The sequence below is a fragment of the Pholcus phalangioides genome, unplaced genomic scaffold, assembly GCF_987345545.1.
Source record: "Pholcus phalangioides strain wild (caught in Gottingen) unplaced genomic scaffold, Ppha-v1.0 ptg000014l_1, whole genome shotgun sequence".
NCBI classification, from domain to species: Eukaryota; Metazoa; Arthropoda; class Arachnida; order Araneae; family Pholcidae; genus Pholcus; species Pholcus phalangioides.
Window position 1 is genome coordinate 3,370,684 of NW_028301607.1, and position 26,984 is coordinate 3,397,667.

At 43.8% G+C, this 26,984-nt stretch overlaps 1 protein-coding gene across 2 annotated transcripts in view; it reads left to right on the top strand.

Annotated features, from left to right (window-relative positions):
• Positions 1-985: 985 nt before the first annotated feature.
• LOC149077937 (aquaporin-7-like) overlaps positions 986-26,984 on the top strand; it is a 50,376-nt gene continuing 24,377 nt past the window's right edge. The window contains exon 1 of one of the 2 annotated variants that reach the window (XM_089241543.1): positions 986-1,441. In XM_089241543.1, coding sequence (XP_089097669.1) covers positions 1,340-1,441 — 102 coding nt within the window. In that variant the 5' untranslated portion in view covers positions 986-1,339. The remainder of the gene's footprint in view (positions 1,442-26,984) is intronic. The other variant, XM_089241544.1, reaches the window with a different exon arrangement.

Sequence of the window (26,984 nt, forward strand, 5' to 3'; positions counted from 1 at the left end):
TTTATAACGAAGTGATTCCTCCGGTCTCTTGGCGTTCGTTATAACGGGATTCGACTGTATGTAGAAGCCGAATCCCGTTATAACGAACGCCAAGAGACCGGAGAAATCACTTCGCTATAACGAAATTTCGTTATAAAGGAATTCCAAGTTTTTTTGCATTTGTTAATATGTAAACTTATCTGGGGGAATTAGAATCCCATTTTAACGAATACCGTTATAGTGAAAATATCGTTTTAACGAACACTTTTCTAAACCCCCCAAATAAGTTTACATAGGAACAATGCTAGGTAACCTGGAATTCCTTTATAACGAAGTGATTCCTCCGGTCTCTTGGCGTTCGTTATAACGGGATTCGACTGTATGTAGAAGCCGAATCCCGTTATAACGAACGCCAAGAGACCGGAGAAATCACTTCGCTATAACGAAATTTCGTTATAAAGGAATTCCAAGTTTTTTTGCATTTGTTAATATGTAAACTTATCTGGGGGAATTAGAATCCCATTTTAACGAATACCGTTATAGTGAAAATATCGTTTTAACGAACACTTTTCTAAACCCCCCAAATAAGTTTACATAGGAACAATGCTAGGTAACCTGGAATTCCTTTATAACGAAGTGATTCCTCCGGTCTCTTGGCGTTCGTTATAACGGGATTCGACTGTATATAGAAGTCGAATCCCGTTATAACGAACGCCAAGAGACCGGAGAAATCACTTCGCTATAACGAAATTTCGTTATAAAGGAATTCCAGGTTTATGCATTAGTTCCTATATAAGCTTATCTGGGGGATTAGGAGAGTGTTCGTTATATAAAACGAGATTTTCGCTGTATCGGTATTCGTTAAAACGGGATTCGACTGTATATATATATATATTTTTTTCGAAACTGATCCTTATCAGAAATTTATATAAAAAAAAAGGAAAAACTAATTAGCGCATGCGCAGATGAAAGTTATTATAAAATCCCGTCGCTATGGCAATTTTAGTAAGTAAATAAGAAAAATGTGGAAACATTTATAATTTCTTACAAAAACAAAAAAAACGACATTTTCGCAAGTGAAGGGGAAAAATGACATATTCGTGTGAGGTAGCGAAGGAAAACCAGAAGCGACACCTGGCGGCTCGCATCTGAAACGCCGACGTTTAGTGGAAAAAAAAAAGAAGAGAGGGAAGACTGGGAGCGAGTGCGTGAATGATCATTCGACCAAATACCGGCAGCGGGATCACATCTTGTCTCTTCTCTCTCTCGGTCGGATTGTCTTCGTTATCATCATCATCATTTTATTGACTTGTTTCGATTATTGTCATTCGATTCGAATTCGATTTGATCCATCAACAAAATGGGTGACGGCGTCCCGTTCGCTTTCCTCAGGAAGTTAAGGACTAGGAATACCGTCGTCAGAGAATTCTTGGGCGAGTTTTTAGGAACATTCATCTTGATCGTGAGTTATCAATTATTATTATTATTATCATCAAACAACATGATTTACATTCATTGCTCCGTATTGTTATCATCATGTCGGTTTAAAAAAAAAAATAACCTCGTAATTATTGATTATCGGATGATGTAATCTGTGATTATCATGGTTTCATTGTAATTAAGGGCGTCTCAAATTTCCAGGTTGAGTCTATGTTATGCGGGGTATTAACGGTTTTGGGAAACGGGGACTCCCCTCAAGTTTGCAGCCCCAGTGATTTTTATTACGTAAGTTAACCCCTAGGCAGGACCGTCTTAAGAGCATCATGGGGCCCCCGGGCCAAGTGATATCTCTGAGACCCTACCAGGTAAATTCTTGAAAATGTAATTTTTGTGAGGCCCCCGGGTTGGCCCATGCCCTAAGACGGCACTGTCCCTAGGGTCGTCTCCCCTCTAGGAATTTCTAACTCGTACGCACGGCCGCAACTAAATACTCTGTCAGCCCATGAACGGAAAATTCACCGCAAGAAATTTGACCGCTTTGGGAAAATTCACCGACAACAGTTCGACATGAGCGAATGAGCTTACTGGGCTCGTGTCGAACTGTTGTCGGTGAATTTTTCGTAAATCCTGTCAGCCGAAGCAAGCGCGCATTTTGGTGACCCCCACCTTGTGATGTAGAAGGAGCAGTTGAAGGATGAATTCTGCGCACGCCCTTTCTTGTCCACGTCCAGCACCCGGGGCACCAGACCAGTCTCTTTCCTCCCTCCTCAATTGCTGCCCCTTCTCGTACGGCCCGTACTTGAATTCTCAATATCCCATTACTGATGACATCGAATAAAATCCATTACGATGCTATGCTTGTAGACCGGGTGGCCGACCCCTAAGGAAAAACAAAAAATTTTAGCCCCCCCCTCTCGTTATGGTGATTTTTTACCAAATTTATAGTGTATAAAAACATAAGGTTGATATCCAGGCTCCATTACCCCCAAAAAGGGGGGGGGGGCTGGCTGGCAGAGGACTCCAGTCTATGTACCAGCGACGAATCTCATTTTTTTTACATTATAAATTTACTTTAGAGGTGCCCGGATCTGAGATGTGGAGACAATGACCATGGCTTGAATTGTAAGGTGAAAGGGGGTCTAAAAATCTGATGCGTATGGTATGTATTAAACGGGTTTTGGGAACGGGGACCCCCGTTCAAGTCGATTAAAAAGCTTTTATTGCGTGAGTTGACCCCCTCGAAAAAATTAGTTTAGTTCCGCCTGCCCATAGAGCTGTAATTATTATTTGATGCCGTGGCCGCCACATCTTTCACCGGTGTCCCTAGGCATATTTGGCTCTCCAAGGACTCGCCAGACTTTCATGGGATCTTCTAGTAGTGAATTTATAATGTGGAAAAAAGAAGGGGGGGGGATCTCGCACACACACAACATACACAGAATCTCCTCGGGCCCTTCGGCCGGAACCCTGTCAGCCTCAGCCTTGTGGGTGCCATGGATGATGCAATTCATGGTTAGGATTGTAGGAGGAGCCTGAAATTCCCACGCGATAATTATAGTCTGAAAATCTGTTTGGTATTAACAGGTTTGGGAAATGGGGACCCCCATCCGAGTCAAACCCCAAAACTGGGGCTGACAGAGCTGCAGCCCGTGCGAACCTGAGATCATCTTTTTTTTTCATGCTGTAAATTCAGCATAGAAGTGGTGAGAAATGGGGAGGGGGGCAAATATCCCAGCCTAAGGGCTCTGATACACGTTTATGATCCCATGGGTCCCCAATAAATCCTAACTAGCCAAATACTTGAATTCTCAATATCCTACTACTGATGACATTGAATAACATCCATTACGATGCTACATTTCTAGACCGGGCAACCAACCTAAGGGTCCTACAACGTTATGGCTGCCAGGCTTCAGCCCTAGGGCCCATGACGATTCTAATAATTTTTCATGCTATAAAATTAACAACGGAGCCCCCCCCCTCCCCCTGTTGAAAAGTCTCGCCTGGGCCCACCAACGGTCCCAAGCAGAGGCCCTGCTCCAAGATGAGGGGCCATGGGCCAACCCCTAAGAAAGCAACTTTTAGAGGTCCCATCACCTTATAGTGACTTATAGTGTATAAAAATAAAGGTTGATATCCGTGCTCCAGCTTACATGGCCCTACAATTTGGGGGGGGGGGAATTCACTAAATATTCTAGCCTGCTGGTCATGCCAGCCTCAGCCTCTCACCTAGCCATATATAGTTTAAAAATGTCGTGTTGTGCTTGAAAAAAATGACTCGACATTACCCTGATTTATTGAAGACATTTAATGAGTGAATAGGGCCAGGGCCGTCTTAATAGCATCTTTATATTTTAAGTGCTCCTCATATATCAAGTGTTTGGAAAAGAGACTCTTAACATTGCACTAATTTACTAAAGGCTTTTAATAAGTAAATAGGGCCAGGGCCATCTTAAATATCACCCCGAGCCGTCGGGAAAAGAGAATTTTTTTTAGACCTTCCCGTCTCCCCACCTTGTAAGAATATAATTACTTGCCAATTAACATGTTTACTCTCGAAACTTTGAATCAAGTCTCATGAAGCCCCCTGTACACTCGAGGTCCCATGCATTAACGCGGTGCTGAATGGAGCCCGAGGGGCCAAAAAAAATCTCTCCATGCTCGCTAACATGATCCTTCAACTCTCGATATTCAAATTACATTGAATAAATTTCATTACGTGACTGGCATTCTGAATGTGCGTAGACATAAAAACTTGTATCCGGCCCATAGGCCCGAGCAGCCCCCCCCCCCTCGCCAACATTTGTCACCATCTTAATAGCAACTTCGGGAAATATTAGGTTTGGGCCCCCTACCACACAATAATCTGAGCCCTCCCAATATTTCAAACAACTGTACGCCTACGTGAATGTGTGCAGCCCGACTGGAATTACGGGGGCCATCTATAATTTTTAATTGAATTTATGCTGTAAAAATTTAATATGAAGCTCTTTATCGGGGGGGGGGGTGTACCTCTCATGCTAGAGTCGACCATGTAACTTCGAAGCTCGGATCGGGGGGGACTCGTCGATACTTGGCATGATAATGGGCATTTATTTATTCATATATTCGGATATTGATAATTTGTGAATCCCTCACCCCGGAGCTAATGGGTCCCACGTGTGATTCGATTTGACCTTGATCGTTTTACGTGTGAAGGTTACGAGGGGAACGTCTTTTAATGACACTCGGGTCTGCAACTATTTCGCATTATTTGCCCCCCCCCCCCTTCTCCAATGAATCTGTGGTCAAAGATAGAATTCTGAGCCCCCCACCATTGAATTGTGACTGGTGGTGGTGGTGCCGATCCATTTCGGTGGCGATATATAAATTTTCCGATGGTATTCAGTGATTTAATGTAGAATTCCGGGTCCCGTTTCCCATGTTCAGTGCAGGGCCGTCATTTCAACTTTTTCCGGGGGGTGGGGCGAAGCACATGTACTCAATGTATGTATGTATATATATCATTTTTAGTGTATTTTCAAAAGCCAGGGGGGCAACGTGCCCCCCCCCCCCAAATGACTGGCTTGGCTCGGTAGCGTCTTAACAGGTTGCACGTTTGACCCCCCCTCCCCCCCCCAGATGGTTGAAGACTTTTTAGTGTGTCGTAGAAATTGTTTCCAGCATGTTGCATATTTTGAGTGGTTTCTTGGACACAGTCCCCCCGGGGGGGGGAAATTTATTTAATCGGGGTGCTCTCTCACACGAGGTGACGTCCCGGAAATGTTTGGTCCACTACGCTTCTTGAACTCATCGATAGCTGTACGGGGACGTTTTTAAAAGCTCCGTAGGCTTCGGGCGAAGCTGTGTTCTCTGCCCCCCTCTCCAGCTGGAAGTAAATGCCTGCCAATGTGCATAATATGATTATGCGATGATGACCCATAAGCGTGCGTCGGCCTGCTATAGAGATGACCTGAAGTGACGTCACGAGCTTCGCGCGGAGGCCGCTCATTACCATAGGTGTTGCTGGCCATTCCCGGGTGTAAGACCTGACCTTCAAGCCCAAACTAAGTGGTGATGACCAAGAAGGGACGATTAGAAAATTACACAGTATCACAAAAGCTTATGGCGGTACCTGGTGTAGTCGGTAAATTCTGGGTTTGAAAACCCATCTCGAAGAGCTCCGTGTAGGGGAAGTAGCTCTGCGAGTGTCATTAGGGCCTCGTGAGACGGAATGACCATAGATTATACGGTTTCGTCATGGTATTAAGCAATATGCCAGACCACCCTAGTCACACCAGGGCCCCGGTGAGTAAATTACCCATTGTGATATTATATATATGTATATAAAGTGAAATTATGGCCCTGGACACGGAAAAACAGCACGAAACATGCCCTTGGGAAATACGAATATGTAATCAAAATATCCATTATAAACAGAAATTCTGTTTATAACGTGTTACGAAATGGAGAAAAAAAAACTCGTTATAACGGAGAGGTTGTCTTCTAAGTGAAAAATATGGCTTCCTCTTTGTCTCGTATATGATGTAATCAAGGATTTCAATAGTTATCTCCGTCTCAAATTTTTACTTTTCTTAATATAGTAGTGGGAGGGGGGGGGGCGACGACGGCAATCAGTGGTTTTTTGAAAAGTGGCCCACGAAAACTTGGCGATTTGTTCGGGGACCACTGCATCTCATTATCCCCCTACCCCTTTGGCCGACTTCCATCTGAAGCCAATCCGGGTCTGATATCGAATCCATCGCTTCTACAGCCCGTCCCTTTCAACTTACGGGAGGGGAGAGTTGATATCTCCCATTTTAGGAAAAATGTAGGATAAGTTACAACTTCAACTCGGTTGAAGTGAGCACCGTGTTCGACATCTCCTGAGCACCGTGTTGTGCCACGAACTGCTATATAACCAGGCTATTTAGAAGGTCGTGGTTGCGCGTTCTGAATTATCGATTCTCATACCCAATCAGTGCTCGTGAAGTCTTCGCCGCCGATTTTTCAAATAACTCCCACTACTATTACATTGTTGATTTTGAGGTTGAATATCAATAAGGGGGTGGTCTTTTTTTCAGATGAATGGGTAGAGTTGGTGCTCGTGAATCGGAAAGAAATGAAGATCCCTGATCGATTGACGAAAAGCATCAGAAAATGAGCACCCCAGGTGGCAATACCAATACTCTTCCTAAAACCAGGCTAGTAGGAAATATTTTAGGCCCCTGGGGGTGCTCTGGATGACCTTTATGTAGATTTCCTATTAATTTATCGATTTTGGGGTTGCTTGAAGCACTTTGATTCCGATGCCACTCACTTTAGATCCGTTCAATATGGATTCTTAAAAGTAGCAGTGTGATTGAGGGGGTGACCGTGAAGATCTCTCGAAATCGCCCCCCCCCCTAATATTCGTTAATATTCAGTGAGCACCGGAGCCGATCTACCCCCCCCCCCCCAAACCGAAATGCGATAATTCGTGAAATTTTCGGAACTTCTGTATATTACAATAACAATTTTTTCAAAAAGGTGAGATGGAGAAAAAACAAAGGGATTGTCACGAAATATACGGGATCATATCCGAAACCCCCTCCCCACCTCGATGCTGACGTAATACTTGAATGACCCCTTACCGCGTCACTCGGGCACTCAGGGCGGCAAGTTAGAAAGGACGGCACATTTCACAAATGATCGGCCGAGAAAATTTGTAGAATGGGAGAAGGGCGGCAGAACGATTAATCCACCTCTGCCGAGAGAGGGCGAGACCAGATCACTGAGTGACCAAACTAGTCACTTAGACAGTTCGCAAGCATCTGGGTGAACAAAAGATTGTGTAAGCACGTCACTCTCTCTCTGAGCAAAGAGTAACCTACTGCTCATGCAAGCATATGAACGACCAAGCATAAGAGTGACCTATAGAGTGAGGCACGAGGTCAGTGAATGATCAAAAGTGTGACCTATAGCGTGTGCAAGCATGTGAATAACAAAATGAGCAACTAGAGTACGTGCAAGCGTGTTAATAGCCAAAAGAGTGACCTGTAAAGCAAGGGACCAGGTCTGAGTGACCAAAAGAGTGACCTAGAGCGTGTACGAGCATACGAATTCAAGGTTAGTGGTCAAGAATATCAGACTAGAGTGGAGGAAGGGCGGCAAAATTCGTGTAGCCCACAGGCAGCAAAAACCATCAATTCATCTCCGCCGAAAGGGCCAGATGTGGCCCGTGACCTAGAACCTAATTTGGTAAAAATTAACTAAGCGGAACACTTTCCAGATCACTTAGGTGACCCGCTGTGCATTTCCACGCTGAGTGGTCCGTGGCACATTTTCACATCACTCAAGTGGCCTGCTGCATATTTTTAGATCACCTAAGTGTGTCTCGCGGAATATTTACGGAGCACTTCAGTGACTTGCGACGCATTTATAGATGACTTGGCACAGGTCTAGATAACTCAAGCGGACCGCGACACATTTTCAAATGAAAAAGTGACCCGTGGTACATATTTGCAGATTACTAAAATAGAGCCTGCAGTGCAGATCTAGATCACTGGAGTGCCCCGCGACATGTTTTCAAATCATTGAAGTGGTCCCGCACTCTCCTAAAGCAGGAGGGGGGTCTTCAACCTTCCCCCCCCCCACCGTCGCGAGCACTAGCGGCACCCATCATCAAAAGAAGAGCACCCTTACGTCGAGTTCGACACACGAATACATACATAATCCTTGAGTGCAATTTGTACAAGGTGTTTAATTGGAACTTTGACCAGTAAAGTGCTCGCGAGCACTGAATCGGACACGAGCGCACTGGATGCTTCAGGGAAGCACCGTGTTGAAGATGCCTGTCCTAAAGGTTGAACATCCTTCTGTATTGAGAGGGGGGGACGTAGGCATGCGTATATTAAGCGGGTAAACGCTAAGTGTTGAGAGCGTGTGTCACCTTACGACTGTTCTGTCTGTCGGTGACGATTTCTTCACCTCGTTTTGTGCTCTATTTGTCTTTCTTTTCGTCTTTCCGTGCCAAGATCAGGGAGACGTTTGAAATGTCTTTTCATGTCTAAACAACACAACATGGTGCTGAGTCGGCGACAATGAGCTTCAAAGAGCTCGTAACTTCGGCGAAGGGGGGGTCTATTAATTACTGTTACGCCGTCTTAACTCGTCAGGGTGACTTTTCTCAGATGGTGATCAATGCGTCTTTCTCGTTTTTCTTTCGTTGTTTCCCGTCGGGACGCGCTTTTGTTTTAAAACGTCGTCTCATGTACGGGAAGGGGGGGGGGGGGCTTTTAAATGCCGCGCGACCAATTAATTTTGACTTTTTAAACGGAGCGTTTTGGGATTTTTGAATGTCTTCAAATCGTGTTTCCGCCATCATTGTTGCCAGGGCCCATACTTTGATTTGGGAGAAGGAGGGGGGGGGGCGCAGCTAATTGTACTACCAGCCTCGGATTCAGGGCCATTTTAACAGCATTATAGCACGCCCCCCCCAATAAAGAGATTTTTCTGGGATCCCCCTCACCTGGCTGGGGGGGGGGGGGAATCGATGTGCCCTACATAACACATGAGCAACCCTTAATGAACTAAGTTTATAAGCATATTTACCGATCACTAGATATACTCGCGGTACATTTCGAAATCACTATACATCTAGGTGACTTGCCAGTTATTTACAGATCACTCGAGTGGCCCTTGTTCAAGCATAGTACAGGTCATTTAAACGGCCCGCGACACATTTACAGATCTACGGCATAGTTTTCAAAACATTTAAGTGGCGATGCGGGCGTGGTAGCCCAGGTCGATAAGATACTCGCCTAAAGCACCAAAGGATGTTTAGAGGTGTCGCGAGTTCGATACCCGGTTCGTCCTTGTCAGAAAACTTCCCTGACACAGGGGTACAACAGAAATGGCGGCACGACCGCAGGAAAAATTGCTACCGCAGGAAGGCCCCCCATCGAGGGGTTAGCGCACCAACCACTCGATGAGTATGAAAAATAATTAAGCCTGCCGTTCGGAATAGGCAATAAATTGTAGGTCCCGGTCTAATTAGCCCTCGTATGCAGAAAATGACCATGGTGCGACAAATTATCAAATTAAGTGGCGATGCGCTTCCACGTCGCTTAAGTTACTCGCGGCACTATTCCACAAACACTCAAGCAACCCATGGCACATTTCCAGATCGCAGAAGTGATCTGCGGCACATTTGCAGATAACTTAAGTGGCCCGCGACACGTTTTCGAACCAAATAAAGTGGCTCGCGCTGAAAGGTTGAGCAACTTTGCCCTACATCTAGGTGCGAGAGATTTATGCCTGGAGGCGGGTGCCCTAGACTGAAATCCTTGATTTCCCCCCAATTTATATGGTAAAGAAAACAAGAGATATATAAAATATTTACCCCGGTTGCCCGTGCTACAGCCCTGTTAGCTCCCTTTTAAGGACCGTGGTGAAACCCTTTCTATTGATTTCTGGAAAGTTTACAGCGTATAGACGTTTCATCTATGAATTCAAACTCCAGAACCTCCCTGGATGGCCCGGCAGCATTTTGGGGGGAGGGTGTCTACGGGTAGTTGGTCACTCTTTCCCACCGTATTTCGCTGTATATTTTTTTCACAGCTGTGTGCCCCCCCCCCAATCATTTACCACGTCTCTCCTTTGGCTTAATTTCCCCCCCCCCCCCCAAAGGGTTACTTTCCCAGCTTCTTGCCCAGGGTTCTTTCCAGGTGCAGATCCAGAGTAATATGTTGGGGCTGTAGCCGCTTGGGGAAAATAATGGTCATACGATGACGATTCCCACGAGACTTCCCAATATTTTTTGCTCTTTAACGGGGAGGGGAAACGAGCACCGTGAACACCATTAGAAAAGGAGCACTCCCAAGGCTATTCTCACATTTGCTCAAACTCAAATCAGCCAAATTGGGAGTTTTTAAATAGGGTTTTGGTCATCGCCGGTACGAAAACATTATAGAGCACAGAGCAGTGCCGTCTTAACGCATGGGCCCACCCGGGCACGGCCTCAGGAGAAGAGTGGGCCTCACAAAATTGAGATCCAGTTCAAATTTTCTAGAATTTACAAGGTAGGGCCTCAGAAAAACCACTTGGCCCGGGGGTCCATGATGCTCTTAAGACGGCCCTAGCACACAGTCCTCGGGTTCTCGCGAGTAAGAAAGGATGGAGGTAGATGCTGACAGAGAGAGACGAAAATTTGTAATGGCAATTTATTAAAATTCTTAAGATTTCTTTTTTAATCCTCGCAACATCGTATATGACAATCTCGTCGACACCCATGTCGTAAATTTTTTCCGTCATTAAAATTCCGCCCTCTGGCGATTGTCTCTGATGGTATCGGTGGTCGTTTCCGCAATCGAACACCTAATAATAACTTCTTTCCCGACGCCTGTCGTCCCCATCGGTGTCTATTTCAAAATTCGACAATAATTGAAATGAAATTGTCTGCCGATTTTTTCACCGCCATCTGTGGCCGCGAAACCCACTAAAATATGCCGTAGGCCTTGAGATTTCTCATCTTATTTATTTGGTGTTTTTTTTTTTTTGGCCAAGGTCAGTTTGAAAGAAGTTGTTCCGGTCGAAGATGTTTCGATTTTGCGTCCTTTTACCCTAGCTTAGGCGCTGAAATCCCATCCGATGACCATGAAAAATGCTCCGATGCCATTAATATAATTTTCATCCTTGGACACGTAACGATTACGGAAGCGCTTGCGTAATTCTATTTGCAGAAAAAGTCGGTGATATAATACTCTCTGAGAATGGGATTATATCGGGATATATAATTTTTTTTTTTCGACGTGGGATTATGTGATCCCGGGACTTTTATTGGAATTTGAAATTGTAAAGTGGAGTCTTGAGTGTTCTTGTTGAAATTTGCGAGATTTGATTGTGAGATCCTGAGGCATATCGTGTTGAAATTTGCGAGATTTGATTGAGATTTCCTGAGACATGTCTTGAAATTTGCGAGATTTGATTGAGATATCCTGAGACATGTCTTGAAATTTGCGAGATTTGATTGAGATATCCTGAGACATGTCTTGAAATTTGCGAGATAAGATTGTGAAATCCTGAGATACAACAAGATAAAATGCCTCATGATCTCGCAATCAAATCTCGCAAATTTCAACAAGATTATGTCTCGGGGTCTCGCAATCCCATTTCGCAAATTTCAATAAGAACCCAAAGATTCCACGTTACAATTTCAAATTCCAATAAAAGTCCTGGGATCACGTAATCCACGTCGGAAAAATCCCGATAATCCCATTCTCAAACTATTATATCACCGACTTTTCGGCAAATAGTCGAGCGCTTCCGTAATCCTACGAGATGTATCTCGTTGAAATTTGCGGGATGGGATTGTGAGATCCTGAGACACATCTTGTTGAAATTTGCGAGGTGAAATCCGGCGATAAATCTTAATTTGTAAGGTGGGATCCTAGAATATTTTTTTTTTGAAATATAAAATTTCAAGGAGACATTCTAGGATCCCACCTTACAAATTAAGATTTATCGCCGGATTTCACCTCGCAAATTTCAACAAGATGTGTCTCAGGATCTCACAATCCCATCCCGCAAATTTCAACGAGATACATCTCGTAGGATTACGGAAGCGCTCGACTATTTGCCGAAAAGTCGGTGATATAATAGTTTGAGAATGGGATTATCGGGATTTTTCCGACGTGGATTACGTGATCCCAAGACTTTTATTGGAATTTGAAATTGTAACGTGGAATCTTTGGGTTCTTATTGAAATTTGCGAAATGGGATTGCGAGACCCCGAGACATAATCTTGTTGAAATTTGCGAGATTTGATTGCGAGATCATGAGGCATTTTATCTTGTTGTATCTCAGGATTTCACAATCTTATCGCACAAATTTCAACAAGATGTCTCAGGATCTCGCAATCAAATCTCGCAAATTTCAAGACATGTCTCAGGATATCTCAATCAAATCTCGCAAATTTCAAGACATGTCTCAGGAAATCTCAATCAAATCTCGCAAATTTCAAGACATGTCTCAGGATATCTCAATCAAATCTCGCAAATTTCAACACGATATGCCTCAGGATCTCACAATCAAATCTCGCAAATTTCAACAAGAACACTCAAGACTCCACTTTACAATTTCAAATTCCAATAAAAGTCCCGAGATCACATAATCCCACGTCGAAAAAAAAAAAATTATATATATATATATATCCCGATATAATCCCATTCTCAGAGTATTATATCACCGACTTTTTCTGCAAATAGAATTACGCAAGCGCTTCCGTAATCGTTACGTGTCCAAGGATGAAAATTATGGCATCAGAATATTTTTCATGGTCATCGGATGGGACTTTGACACCTAAACTAGGGAAAAGACGTAAAATCGAAACATCTTCGATCACCCCTCGTAAATTCCAATAGCATCAAATCCCTTGGGTCGCACGACCTCTCCTTGCAAACTTCCGAAATCCCAATAAAAAAATCCTAGGATCACACGATCCCACTTCGTAAAATATCAGTATAATAAATCCACGTATCTCACCACCATAATTTGAAATTACAATAAGAATTCTGAAATCACACAAGATTTTTTTTTTTGAAATATAAAATTTAAAGGAGACAATCTTGTGTGATTTCAGAATTCTTATTGTAATTTCAAATTATGGTGGTGAGATACGTGGATTTATTATACTGATATTTTACGAAGTGGGATCGTGTGATCCTAGGATTTTTTTATTGGGATTTCGGAAGTTTGCAAGGAGAGGTCGTGCGACCCAAGGGATTTGATGCTATTGGAATTTACGAGGGGTGATCGAAGATGTTTCGATTTTACGTCTTTTCCCTAGTTTAGGTGTCAAAGTCCCATCCGATGACCATGAAAAATATTCTGATGCCATAATTTTCATCCTTGGACACGTAACGATTACGGAAGCGCTTGCGTAATTCTATTTGCAGAAAAAGTCGGTGATATAATACTCTGAGAATGGGATTATCGGGATTTTTTTTTATGTGGATTACGTGATCCGAGGACTTTTATTGAAATTTGAAATTGTAGGGTGAGATCTGGAGGTTCTTACTGTGGGATTTTCGAGATGTGGAATCTGGGGATGCATCTTTATTGAAATTTTCAGAATTTGCAAGGTGGGATCATGTGATATTGGAATTTGAAATTTTAAGGCGACATCTAGTGATCCAAGGATTCTTATTAAAATTTTAAATTGAGGTGTGTGTGTGTGTGTGTGTGTGGGATCCTGGGATTCAACAAACTGATATTTTCGAGGTGGGATCGTGCGATCCTAAGATTCTTACTGTAATGATTATGGGATTTATCTCGAATTTGAAATTTCAAAGTGATGTCTTGTGATCCCAGGAGTTTTATTAATATTGCAATTTGCAAAACGGGGCATTGGCGTACGCAAGGCGAGATTATAGTATTATTTTACTAGGAAAAAACCACTTCAGAGAAAAAATTTTTTAACCCGCCCGCCCCCCCCCCCGAGAAAATTCTGCGTACTCCTATGAAACGGGGGGTGTATCTTATTTAAATTTCCAAGGGTACGACCATGTAATCCCAGGAGTTTTATTAGAATTTTAAATTTTGGGGTTTTTGAATCGTGTTATTCTAGGATGGAATCTTCTAGGAATTCTTAAATTTGCGAGGTGCGGTCTTGTGATCCTAGGATCACTATTGGAATTTGCCGGGTGGGATCGTTATTTTGGAATTCGAAATCCACTTAGGATTCTTATTCGAATTAGGCCAGTATTACACTATAAAAGTTATATAATTTTTTAAAAATTTAAATTTGGGGAAAAAAATCCAATGAGCCTATTGATTACATTCACTTTTCATTACATCGCACAGCATTTTTCAAGCTTTATAAAATAACTTTAGTTGTGTAATCCCTACCGAGTAAATTTTATGTAGATTTATCTTTTGGCATTTCCTCATTCTTCCTGTTGTCATTTACTCGAATACGGCTCGATAGAAATGTTGTTGACACTGCAGCAGCTGTAATACAGATCGATTGATTCGGCTGTATATTTGTGTTCTTTCGGTGACGTATCTACGTGGGCACCTGTTAGATGGCGATATTGCCTCTTATTCTCTTTCCGAGTTATATACGAAACGTGTCACAGCAGTGTTCACATCTGAACGGGTGCCAATCTACAGTGATTGATGTTACTCGGGGGACCCGGCATATACCATATTTTTTTATAAGTGATAAGAAAAAAAAAAAGTATTCAAGAGTGGAGAATATACAGTTAAATCCCGTTTTAACGAATACCGTTATAGCGAAAATCTCGTTTTAACGAACACTTTTCTAATCCCCCAGATAAGTTTACGTAGGAACAATACAAAAACCTGCAATTCTTTTATAACGAAATCTCGATGTAACGAAGTGGTTTCTCTGATCTCTTGGGAGTTCGTTATAACGGGATTCGACTGTATTACGATTTAATATTGTATGGCTGGGTACGTATTACATTATAAAAGTTTGACAAAATATCTTTTAAAAAAACTTGAAGAAAAACAAAACAGTAATCCCATTGGTTACATTCGCTCGAATGCAACCGATACGCTTATTGGTTGAGTTTTTCAAGTTTTATAAAAGGAACTTTAATGAAATTTCTATAATGTAATCCCGGCCTATTACAAGGGTGTGCGATCTCCGGCCAGCGGGCACGATGCGGGCCGCGAAAGGTGTTCCATTAAAAATGTGTTAACAATAAAAAGCTGATCATTTCTCATTCATTGAAAATACGGGAAATAGGCATGCATATACGGGCCACCGCTAATTATCAGCAAAGAAATTATTAGAGTTAAGAAAAGTTGCCTATAATGGCCCAAAAGAAATTTCCTAATTATAGGGAAAAAAACTGTCAAGGAGAAGTAAAGTTGCTAATTGCAGCCGAAGAAATTGTCAAGGGTAAGTAAAAATGCTAATTATAGGTATAGAAATTTCCACTGATTAAAGAAAAAAAGATTGTCACTAAGTGAACTAAAGTTGCTGATTATAGCCAAAGAAATTGGCAACGGAAAGCTACGAAAATGTTAATTACAAATACAAAAGTTGCTGATTATAGTAAAAACAAATCGTCAAAGCAAACAAAATGACAATGTTTTTACTATAATTAGCAACTTCCTTGTGACAATTTCTAAAAGTATAATTGGAATTTTTACTTTCCCTTCTTTGCTATAATTAACTAATTATAGCCAAAAAATTGTCAAAGGGAAGTAAGGTTGCTAATAATAACTTAAAAACTAATTGTCAGAGGTGGGCAATGTTGCTAAATATCGTTAAAATTTGCTGAAATATCGTCAATGGTGGGAAACAGAGGTCTACTCCACCTCATAATTGATTGAACTATAGTTTACAAAAAAAAAAAAACCATGTTTGACAAATATGTGAAATGAATATATTTATCTGACTATAATTAATTATCATATAATTTATAATCACAATCCTCGATTTCAGTAAAAAAATAGGAATTCGAATAAGATTCGTCGAAAATCGGGGGAAACGGGACGACCAAAATTACGCGATGTCCCGTGAAATGCGGGTCATATGGTCACCCTATACATTTTTAGTTTCCGGCCCGCGTAATGAAAAGGTTGTGCACCCCTGTTGTATGACAAATGCGGAAGGAAAATGAGTATGCAGAAGTTAATTAAGAGGATGACGGATGAAGTATTTTGTTTGTATGGTAATGATAAATCGTTTTGTATGTATGTGTTGATGTCGTAAGAAATGGAGGATGCGCAGAACAGGAAAGAGGATGCAAAAGAGAATCCTATTGTGTAATGATTGGGAGTTTTTGAGGCGCGCCTATCAGTTTTTAACAGCAATTTAAATGATCCGATTATTCCTCTCCCTATATGAGACTCTCTTACCTCACGCCAACTCCGGTCATGTATCGCCACGAGGCAGTTTACAACCAATGGAGTTGGGTGAGAAATAAGGGCTCCATCCAAAACCTTCTATAGCAGAAAGCCTCCGCGCGAAGCTCGTGACGTCACTGAAGTCGTCCATTTCACCTGTAGTCATTGAATACACTGCAAAAAAATAAAAAGGAAAGATATCGCATACGTCGGACTGAAATATCCAATGGGTACAGGGGAAAATGAACGAGTTTAGTGACGTCGAAGCTTCGCACGGAGGCTGTCCGATGTAGGTGGTGTTACTTAAATCTCCCAGGTTGGAACAGGTAACTTCAGGTGAAGAACTTGTTCCGAATGTTCTTGCCCGGATTCGAACCCGTCAACCTTGACGGTAACCTTCATAGTGGAAGACGAGCATCTTACCACTGCCCTACGAGACTTCAATCGAATTTTTAAAATCGAAGAATATACTTAAGAACTTGGTCGAACTTTGAGGGCGGTCCGGGAATATTTATGTAACACTGGTTATTTATAGGCTAATTAATTTTTCGGGACTAAATCGATGCTTCCAATTTGAATTAACATGGGATTGGATAGTGCTCCAATTCAGAAAGGGGTCACGTAGAGCAGGAATTCGGGAAAGGGGGCGGAGATTCAGGGAAACACTGGCGGAGGGGAAGCAGCAGAAATTAAGAAAAAGACTGGAGAAGGGCGACAGTCATTCAGAAAAAACTGGAGAGGGCGACAGTCATTCAGAAAAAACTGGAGAGGGCGACAGTCATTCAAAAATTGACTGGAGAGGGCGACAGTCATTCAAAAATTGACTGGAGAGGGCGACAGTCATTCAAAAATTGACTGGAGAGGGCGACAGTCATTCAAAAATTGACTGGAGAGGGCGACAGTCATTCAAAAATTGACTGGAGAGGGCGACAGTCATTCAAAAATTGACTGGAGAGGGCGACAGTCATTCAAAAATTGACTGGAGAGGGCGACAGTCATTCAGAAAAAACTGGAGAGGGTGACAGACATTCAAAAATTGACTGGAGAGGGCGACAGACATTCAAAAATTGACTGGAGAGGGCGACAGACATTCAAAAATTGACTGGAGAGGGCGACAGTCATTCACAAATTGACTGGAGAGGGCGACAGTCATTCACAAATTGACTGGAGAGGGCGACAGACATTCAGAAAAAACTGGAGAGAGCGACAGACATTCAAAAATTGACTGGAGAGGGCGACAGTCATTCACAAATTGACTGGAGAGGGCGACAGTCATTCACAAATTGACTGGAGAGGGCGACAGACATTCAGAAAAAACTGGAGAGAGCGACAGTCATTCACAAATTGACTGGAGAGGGCGACAGTCATTCACAAATTGACTGGAGAGGGCGACAGTCATTCACAAATTGACTGGAGAGGGCGACAGACATTCAGAAAAAACTGGAGAGAGCGACAGTCATTCACAAATTGACTGGAGAGGGCGACAGTCATTCACAAATTGACTGGAGAGGGCGACAGACATTCAAAAATTGACTGGAGAGGGCGACAGTCATTCACAAATTGACTGGAGAGGGCGACAGTCATTCACAAATTGACTGGAGAGGGCGACAGACATTCAGAAAAAACTGGAGAGAGCGACAGACATTCAAAAATTGACTGGAGAGGGCGACAGTCATTCACAAATTGACTGGAGAGGGCGACAGTCATTCAAAAATTGACTGGAGAGGGCGACAGTCATTCAAAAATTGACTGGAGAGGGCGACAGTCATTCAAAAATTGACTGGAGAGGGCGACAGTCATTCAAAAATTGACTGGAGAGGGCGACAGTCATTCAAAAATTGACTGGAGAGGGCGACAGTCATTCAAAAATTGACTGGAGAGGGCGACAGTCATTCAGAAAAAACTGGAGAGGGTGACAGACATTCAAAAATTGACTGGAGAGGGCGACAGACATTCAAAAATTGACTGGAGAGGGCGACAGACATTCAAAAATTGACTGGAGAGGGCGACAGTCATTCACAAATTGACTGGAGAGGGCGACAGTCATTCACAAATTGACTGGAGAGGGCGACAGACATTCAGAAAAAACTGGAGAGAGCGACAGACATTCAAAAATTGACTGGAGAGGGCGACAGTCATTCACAAATTGACTGGAGAGGGCGACAGTCATTCACAAATTGACTGGAGAGGGCGACAGACATTCAGAAAAAACTGGAGAGAGCGACAGTCATTCACAAATTGACTGGAGAGGGCGACAGTCATTCACAAATTGACTGGAGAGGGCGACAGTCATTCACAAATTGACTGGAGAGGGCGACAGACATTCAGAAAAAACTGGAGAGAGCGACAGTCATTCACAAATTGACTGGAGAGGGCGACAGTCATTCACAAATTGACTGGAGAGGGCGACAGACATTCAAAAATTGACTGGAGAGGGCGACAGTCATTCACAAATTGACTGGAGAGGGCGACAGTCATTCACAAATTGACTGGAGAGGGCGACAGACATTCAGAAAAAACTGGAGAGAGCGACAGACATTCAAAAATTGACTGGAGAGGGCGACAGTCATTCACAAATTGACTGGAGAGGGCGACAGACATTCAGAAAAAACTGGAGAGAGCGACAGTCATTCACAAATTGACTGGAGAGGGCGACAGTCATTCACAAATTGACTGGAGAGGGCGACAGTCATTCAAAAATTGACTGGAGAGGGCGACAGACATTCAGAAAAAACTGGAGGGGGCAAACAAACATTTAAAAAAAGTTTGTATGAGGGTAACGGACATTGAGAAAAAGAGTGAAGGCAACATTCAGACAAAGACCAGAGAGGGGAAACAGACATTCACAGAAAAAGACGGAGGTTCAGCAGAAATTCAAGAAAAGACAAGACTGCAGCAAAAATAGCAGGAGGCGGCGTAGCTAGAAATTCGAAAGAAAAAAAAAAGCAAAGGGGCAATCAGAATATTTAGAGTATTTTATGCCAGTATTAAACTATAAAAGTTTTATAAGAGTTCTTTTATAAAAATATTTATAGTGTAATGCCGGCCTTTAGAGAGAAATAATGAAATTCCAACCCAACTTTTACGACAGATATCACTCTGCAAGTGACACGGGGGGGTTGGGTCCGGTTTTGGAAGGAAGTCAGAAAAATCATCGGTAAGGACATTAAATTGAATGACAAAAAAAAATTGTTTCTGGGGTCAAATCTTGAAAATGCGGGGCATCCGTATCTTCTACGGAAACCCCCACCCCGCTCTTCCTACCAGAATATCCCGGGGGGCCTCAAGACTGGTCGGAAACGACTGCTTTACGGTATTGTCAAACTAAAATATGTAGGGCCTACGTATACACACACACGAGCACATTATTTTGTCATCAAAATCATCGCATTCGATATTGCTATACTTGATTTTTGATTTATCATCGGTTACACTCGAGTGGATTACACGCTCCATTTTTTGATTGAATCCGTCCTTGTTGTTGTTCGTTGACGATTCACTTACTTACCTGTGTGTGTGTGAGAGTGTCTCGTGGAGACGTGGCTGATGGCACGCACGTCACAGCCTGACAAGGTTACCTTGGATGTGATGATGCCTTTTTTTTTTCTTCCATTTCCAACGTGATACGATCCCGGCCTATTTATTGCATCGAGGTGGTGGTTGTCTCTTCTTCTCACACATATTACCGGGTTTACTTGTTCTTTACCCATTTGGATCTCTCGAGAGGAGGAGGATGATGATGATGATGATGGCTTCCCCCCTCCTCCCCTGTATATAATTAGGCAAGAGACGGAATAGCCTCTGGTTGTAGGGTAGGCTTTTCATCGATTTAGAACCGGTGACGTAACCGGGGCACGTTTCAAGATCGAGTGCTTTGTTTGCGTTTTTTAGATTAGAAGAAAATATTATTCCATGATGTGAATTCTTTGTTAAGGGGGTAGGGATGCGCCTTGACGTCACCTGTAGAATCGTGGCACCTTCCGAAAATTGATTCGGAGTTTGTGTGTGTAAAAGCGGCTGCACACCTAACTGCAAGCTTGGCGAGCATTGCGTGTTTGGTCTTTCGGCGTGCAATAATTTACCTTTTCACCACCATACGGTACAAGTATGCTAGTACACGCGCCAATTTGCACGCTGAAGCATATTTGCCGAGAATTCACCGACAACCATTTCGTCGCGAGTGGGTGAGTCAGCGAGCAATTGACAAATAAATGAGTTAGCGGGTCGGTCAGTCTGTGAGTAAGTGAAAGACCTCGTGGCAAAGTGAGTGACCCTCAGAGAGAGAGTGAGTGACCGACCGAGTTTGAGCTAGCTAGATGTTGCGGGGGGCTGGTTTTGCAGTCCTGTTTAATTCTCTCCGCAACTTCAACATAATTCTCACATAACATAAAAATTCAAGCATTTACCATCTTCACTTGAAAATATGGAAGACAGGTGGCAGCTCCACCAAAGGACATTGTACGCGGTCAAGGAGTAGTTCTATTTAATTTCGCATTCAGCAAGTTGGATTGAATGAAGCAGGAGCAGTCGCGGTTCCATTATCGTAACTCATTTGTTCACCTGGTCACTGACTGAGCGACTCATCCACTCACTCGCTTACTTGGTTACTACTGACTTGCTCATTTTCTCAATCGCTCATCCACTCAATTGCTCACTCGGTCACTCGCTTGCCCAATTGTCATTCTCACTCATCTGCTTGATTACTGATTTGCCCATTCTCTCACTGACTTGCTCATTCACTAGTTCGTTTGCTTACTTGGTCACTGATATGCTCATTCGCACTCTCATGCGCCCTCTCCCTCGATTGCTCATTCACTGCCTCATTTGCTCGCTCATTCACAAGGTGCCGAACTTTTATCTGTGAATTTTCCCGCTCATGCACGTCTGTTTGTTGCATGATCAAAATCCATTCAATCTTCAAGGAGCTTGTACAATACTTGTGCGAAATTCTCGTGCAGACACTGAAGCACGCTCGTACAAACAGATTGAGCATGCATGTCATGCTCGCACTTACGTGTTCAGCTGCCTTAAATACTGTAGAAAATGAAAAGCTTCCCCCCCCCCTTCCCAAATGGTTGAGTGTGAGTGAGCCGCTGGTCACGATAACGCTGGGAACGCGAGTGGAGGTAGCCGTGGAATGATGAATGCATATTTTGTGGCTTTCTATTTGATTTATTTATTTTAAACGGAATGGAACTCTCGGTGGCGCGACGGGAAAGATCGTTGTTGCCATCCATATTGAGTCATTGCCAGCAGGACGCGTTGCCTGGCTTAATGGCTGCTGTTTTGAAGTGTTAGTAGTGTGTGTGTGTTATCGGGCCGTTTTCATTTCCTGTTTCGTCTGTGCTGCTCGGGTGTGGATCCTCGAGAGAGCTATTAATTTACTGTTAAGTCTGTGGATTCCCCCCCCCCCTCCTTACTAAATGCCCGTTTGAATTGATAGATTAATTACTTTAGGGCCTCATTCCTTGTCTGGTGATTGTCGGCTTCGTGCCGTGGTGCTACAGTAGCGTCGCTTCTGCTGTCGTTTAATTTACCGACGTCGGAGATAACGATGTAGGTAGAGGTAAAGCCCCTCCTGACGCGAATCGAGCGGGGGGGGGGGGTGGTGAAACTACTATCGTCTTCCGGGAACGATTTTAAGCGGTTTCATCGTAATGATTTTTTTTTTAGTTATTTTGTGGGGGTGACAGACAAAAATTTAAGGTTGCCCCCCCCCCCGAGATCTGCAAACTAAACAACCGAGCAGTGCCTGTTTCCCGCATGGGCAAACGGGTGTCACGTGGTCAGTGCCCAAAAATTTTCAGGGGCCCAATTCGGAATGCCAAAATTGACATCTTCCGATGTTTTCATTTTTTTACAGAAATGTTAACAATTTTTTAAATGTTTGGTCAGCTTGGGAAGGGGGCACGGGACCTCCTATCTCCTCCTCCCCCCCCCCTCTCGTCTATGTCGATATATATATATCTTTTCTAGGCTTTGCTGGAATCGAAGGTGCCTTCCCTTGACATTGCTATGTATGACCCAATATCCTTCAGTGAAGTCCTTTGTAGGGAATTTGTAGGATAAAAATGAGGACAAAACAAATGACGGATTCTCGGGGCCCTCCGGTCAGGACCACCTTCAAAATATGAAGGGCTGGTGGCAGCATCAAGCATAACTATGCTTAGGCCACTCACAAACTCAACATACCACACATTTCGGGATATACCAATTCGTCAGAATTGCCGCAGAACAATGTTTACGATGTGCGTGTAAGGTTAAGTAGCGGTCAGGACCGCCAAGACTTCCCAAGGATACTTTGCATTGATTTGTAGTGTAAAAAAAAAAAAATAAGAAAACAAAAACGAAGGTCCCTGGACTTTTTCCAGGTCCTCCAACCCCTTATGAGCAGGTGCCGCAACTTGGGGGGGGGGGGGGGGAGTAAGTGGATCTAGTGCCCCACGCGCTGGACCAGAGGTGACCTGAATTTCACCATTCAACCTCGTTCAACATTACAAGGGAGCGCCAAAGGTCGTCTTTGTCAACCAAGCATCTAGTTGCGGCTTCTGCTTGTAGGGGTGACCCGGGGTTGCAATAATTTCGCTCTTTAAGGATATAATGGATCAAATTAGAACTGAACAGTTGTTGTAATTTGGTTTATTTGTAATATGAGTGTGGCAAGACTTTGTGTACAGGTAGACCGAAAGGTAACCCCCCAACTGCGGAATGAACTTGCTGTAGGTGCCTTTGGTGGAGTTTCGCTTTAATGATGGCATGAATGGAACAGAAACGCATTCCCACCTTCTCGCGTATGTTCCTCATTATGCTTCGTCTGTTGATTATCAGGTGGACTTTTTATCAAAGCGTCCGTGATGACGAGGTGACCCTGACCAGGTCACCTATTATCATTCACAGATTCTCCTCCCTGGCGGAAATCCTTCTGTAAGTCCTGCACACGAGTCAATGCCAGTGCAGATTCACCGTATGGCGTCCGTTCGGCGATGCACTTCACGAGAACTTCAACTCCTTCTGCCACTGCAAAGACTAATAACACCACGTTGCTCTTCTTTACTCACAAATATTCAGAAGACGGAAAAAAACAACAAGTTCCCTTCCGGACGATACTAATGGCCAACCACCGGCACATATCACGTGATTCCGCTTTCAGCTCGACTACATAGGGCAAGTCCATTCCGCAGTAGGGGTCGCCTTCCACAGGCCGCGCTCATAGTGGAGCGAAGCGGTATAAGTTACAAGAATTGCGAGCAGGAAGAAAAAATGCATGCGGGAGGGGGGGGGGGTGGAGGAAGAGATGTCCGTACATAGTAAAAGAGGAGGATACCGTGGGGTGGGGGGCTCTGAAATGTAAATGGTGTGATCATGATGATCCCTCCGCAGAAGCGGGACAGAAAGGAAAAAGGAGAAACGGTCCAATCAGTACATCGAGGTGAAAACAAACGGGCTTGTTGAGTCGCGTACCTCGTTGAGTGCCCCCCCCCCTTCTCTTTCGCCTCCCTGCTTTAGTTGTGCGGTGTACAACAAAGCAATACAATAGTTTTTTTCGTCTTTAGTCTTTATTGTGCACTCTCGTACCTCTTTGTCGCCGCACTTTGTGCGCTGCCTCACCTTCCGCTCTACCTGGTACACAAAGTTTCGCCATACTCATACAAAAATAAACTGAATTATAACAACTGTTCCATTTCACTTGATCCACCCTTTCATTTACGCGTCCAAAAAGGGAATCGTTTCCTGTTTATGATCCGCGGGTTGTGAAGAGGGGGTCGCCGCATGTGAAGATCCATTAAGAGATGGACTTCCTTTGGACCTGACTGCACGCAGAGATACCGGTCGGCCAAATAGCCAGTGGGCAATTTTACGAGCTCATCAGGGGTTTTACGCTTGGTGCTTTTAACGTCTGGCGAAGATGAAGACGAAACATCCGATTATAGACCTGTAGGCAGTGACACCCCGCGTTGCTGAAGACGCTCTCCATGTTGCATGTAATACTAATAATTACTATTATGATTCCGAGTGTCTGTCTTGGAAAGTTTCTACCGATGTCGTACAGGGCGTGCCCGTATTGATGGTGGAAATGGAGATGAACGACCTCATTTCGTATTCGCCGTTTCTCGTTGTTACTTATCTCATAAACATGAATGCCTTATTGACGATACATATTCAGATTTCTTGGAAGATTCGAGTGAATATTTCGTGATGACACCTTATGTCCTGGATTGATGACCCTACCATCTCGGGGGGTCAAGTTATGTAGGTTCCGGGATGGTTGAATGAGAATGTCCTTAGAACGTATTGATGGACATTTCTCCGTCCGATGACGTCCGCTTTTCCAAGACAAGCATAAAAATGTTCGCCCGTCCCGAATTTTTTTTTTGTTCCCACTGTGGCAGCGTATAATGCAAGGGCGTAGCGGGAGGGTGGGACTTGGGGGGTCTGGTCCCGTCCCCCCGAAATGTGAGAAAATGACCGAAAAAAGGAAAAATGTATTTAAATCTATTCTATCACTTTGGTACCTCCCGAAATGAAAGTGCCCCCCCCCCCCCGAAGGACATTTCTGGCTACGCCCTTGGTATAATGCAACCGTTTTGCTGCCTCATTTTACATTTTTTTTTTTTGCTGCCCATGAAACGGATATGCATGTATTTTTATACCAAGTAGAAACGGGCCGCAGCGTTGTGTTATCCTAGGAAATGTTTCCGGTCAGCATGTCCTGTCGAGATACCGCTTTCTGTGTTCCAGTAGTGATAGCGGCCAGTGGTCGAATTTATGGTATGGCGAAATTCTCTGATCAAATCTAGGGCGAGTCGTGTCTCTGTCTCTAACGATCATGGTCCGTTCTAGTAGGCCTTTCCGTTGTGTGTGCCACCACCACCATTCCAGGAAGAGCATAAATGTGAATTTTAGTGAACGTATTATTATATTTAACGTTTCTTCGAACGTCTACGTCCGAGCTTGAATTAAATTGTTCTGGTTTGGACCAGAAGGTGGTGCCATTGCCCTCTTCTCAAAGAAAGTCAGAGGTTGGAATAAATTCCTTTGTTTCAGATGTTTTTTTTAGGGTCAAATAGGTGGGGCTTTAAAGTCTTTCTCTTTGCTTTGCGAGTAGCCGGCAACATCACGCGGATATTAAATTTTCCCGTTTCTCTCATGCAATTATTCCCAATTGTTTTTTACTTTTGTGGCACCCCTTTTAACACGGCCACAGTTTTTAAATATCTCGCGTCACTTTTACTCTGCCGACATTTTTACTCAGTAGTCACTTTCATTACCTACGCGATGCGAGCCATTTCAGTAACAGGTATGTAAAAATACTCGTGTAACGTCCGATTTCTACTAATTGAATAGCAGCCGCAGATCACAATTCTCGACGTTTATTGGAATCGCGACACCATGGTTCCTCCCCACCAAGGGTGGGACTGACGGGGTTCCGGTTCGGAGCACGGGACGATTCCCATCATTTTTTTTTTTTCATATAAATTCTTTATAGAGGGACCCACCAAATATCCCAGCCAAGGGGCTCCGTGATTGGAATCGCTGCCCTATGACTATGCACGTTTACTCCCCAAAACATCTCGTAGCACCCTTGACAGAAGGCGTGGATCTAGGGTACCTCGGCACACCGTTTGAGAGGTTTTTTATTAATTGGTCTCGGTATATGGCTGATGCAACAATCTCACGTTTCTCGGAGTAAGGTGATGTTCTGGGACTTTCAGATGACTAAGAGTATTAGCCTTCCAGTTACATATTCACTTTCCGAAACCGCAGCAGATCTTGTTATCATGGGGTACTTTTTGCCCCTTTCACACACACCGGTTTCATCCGGACGGAAAAATGCCTTCTGGTCGTTGTGGTTTGTTAATTATTGAGCCGGGCTGCATCGGAAAAAATCCGTCCTCCGTCTTTTGTGAAAGGAGTCTATTCTTCTGTTTAACTGCTCACCACTCACGGGAAAAAAGGGCCGGCATCCAGACAAAACCGATGTCAGTGAAAGGGGGCCTATGTTCGTGAGCCCCACGTTTTTCAGACGGCCCTATTTCGGTCTGCCGTCTGAAAGTGGGTTCGAAATTCTCGTTGTTGACGATGGGGGGGGGGGGGGGAATGGCAACGAACGCAATTTGAGGAACGATTACCGGTAAAAAAGAAAAAAATTGTAGTTGGTCACACCTTCCCCCTTTCACCCGTACAGTCACATTTATTAATTTCTCCCTTTGCCACTGTGGTCAGATAAGTGTTTCATTTGCCCTAACGGTCATTTACTCGCTGTTCTTTTGCCCTTGTATTTACCAAGGCGATGTTCGTTCTCGCGCGATGCGAGCCATTTCAGTAACAGCTATGCAAAAATACTCGGGTAACGTCCGATTTCTACTAATTGAATAGTAGCCGCGGATCAAAATTCTCTGCGAATCTTTCGATCGATCGAATTCTCGACGTTTATTGGAACCGTGACACCATGCCCCCCCCCCCCCCCACCAAGGGTGGGACTGACGGGGCTCCGGTTCAGAGCAAGGGACGATTCCCATCACTTTTTTTTACATTATAAATTCTTTATAGAGGGACCCACCAAAGATCCCAGCCGAGGGGCTCTGCTACAGGATGCAGGGCCATGCCACATAGGAGGAAATAATGAGGGGGGGGGGCCCAGCTTCAACGGTGGAGTCGACTGATCTGATGTATCTCTGTGCCTCCCAGCAATAATGAACTTGCCCCCCAGACTTCCAAGTCTA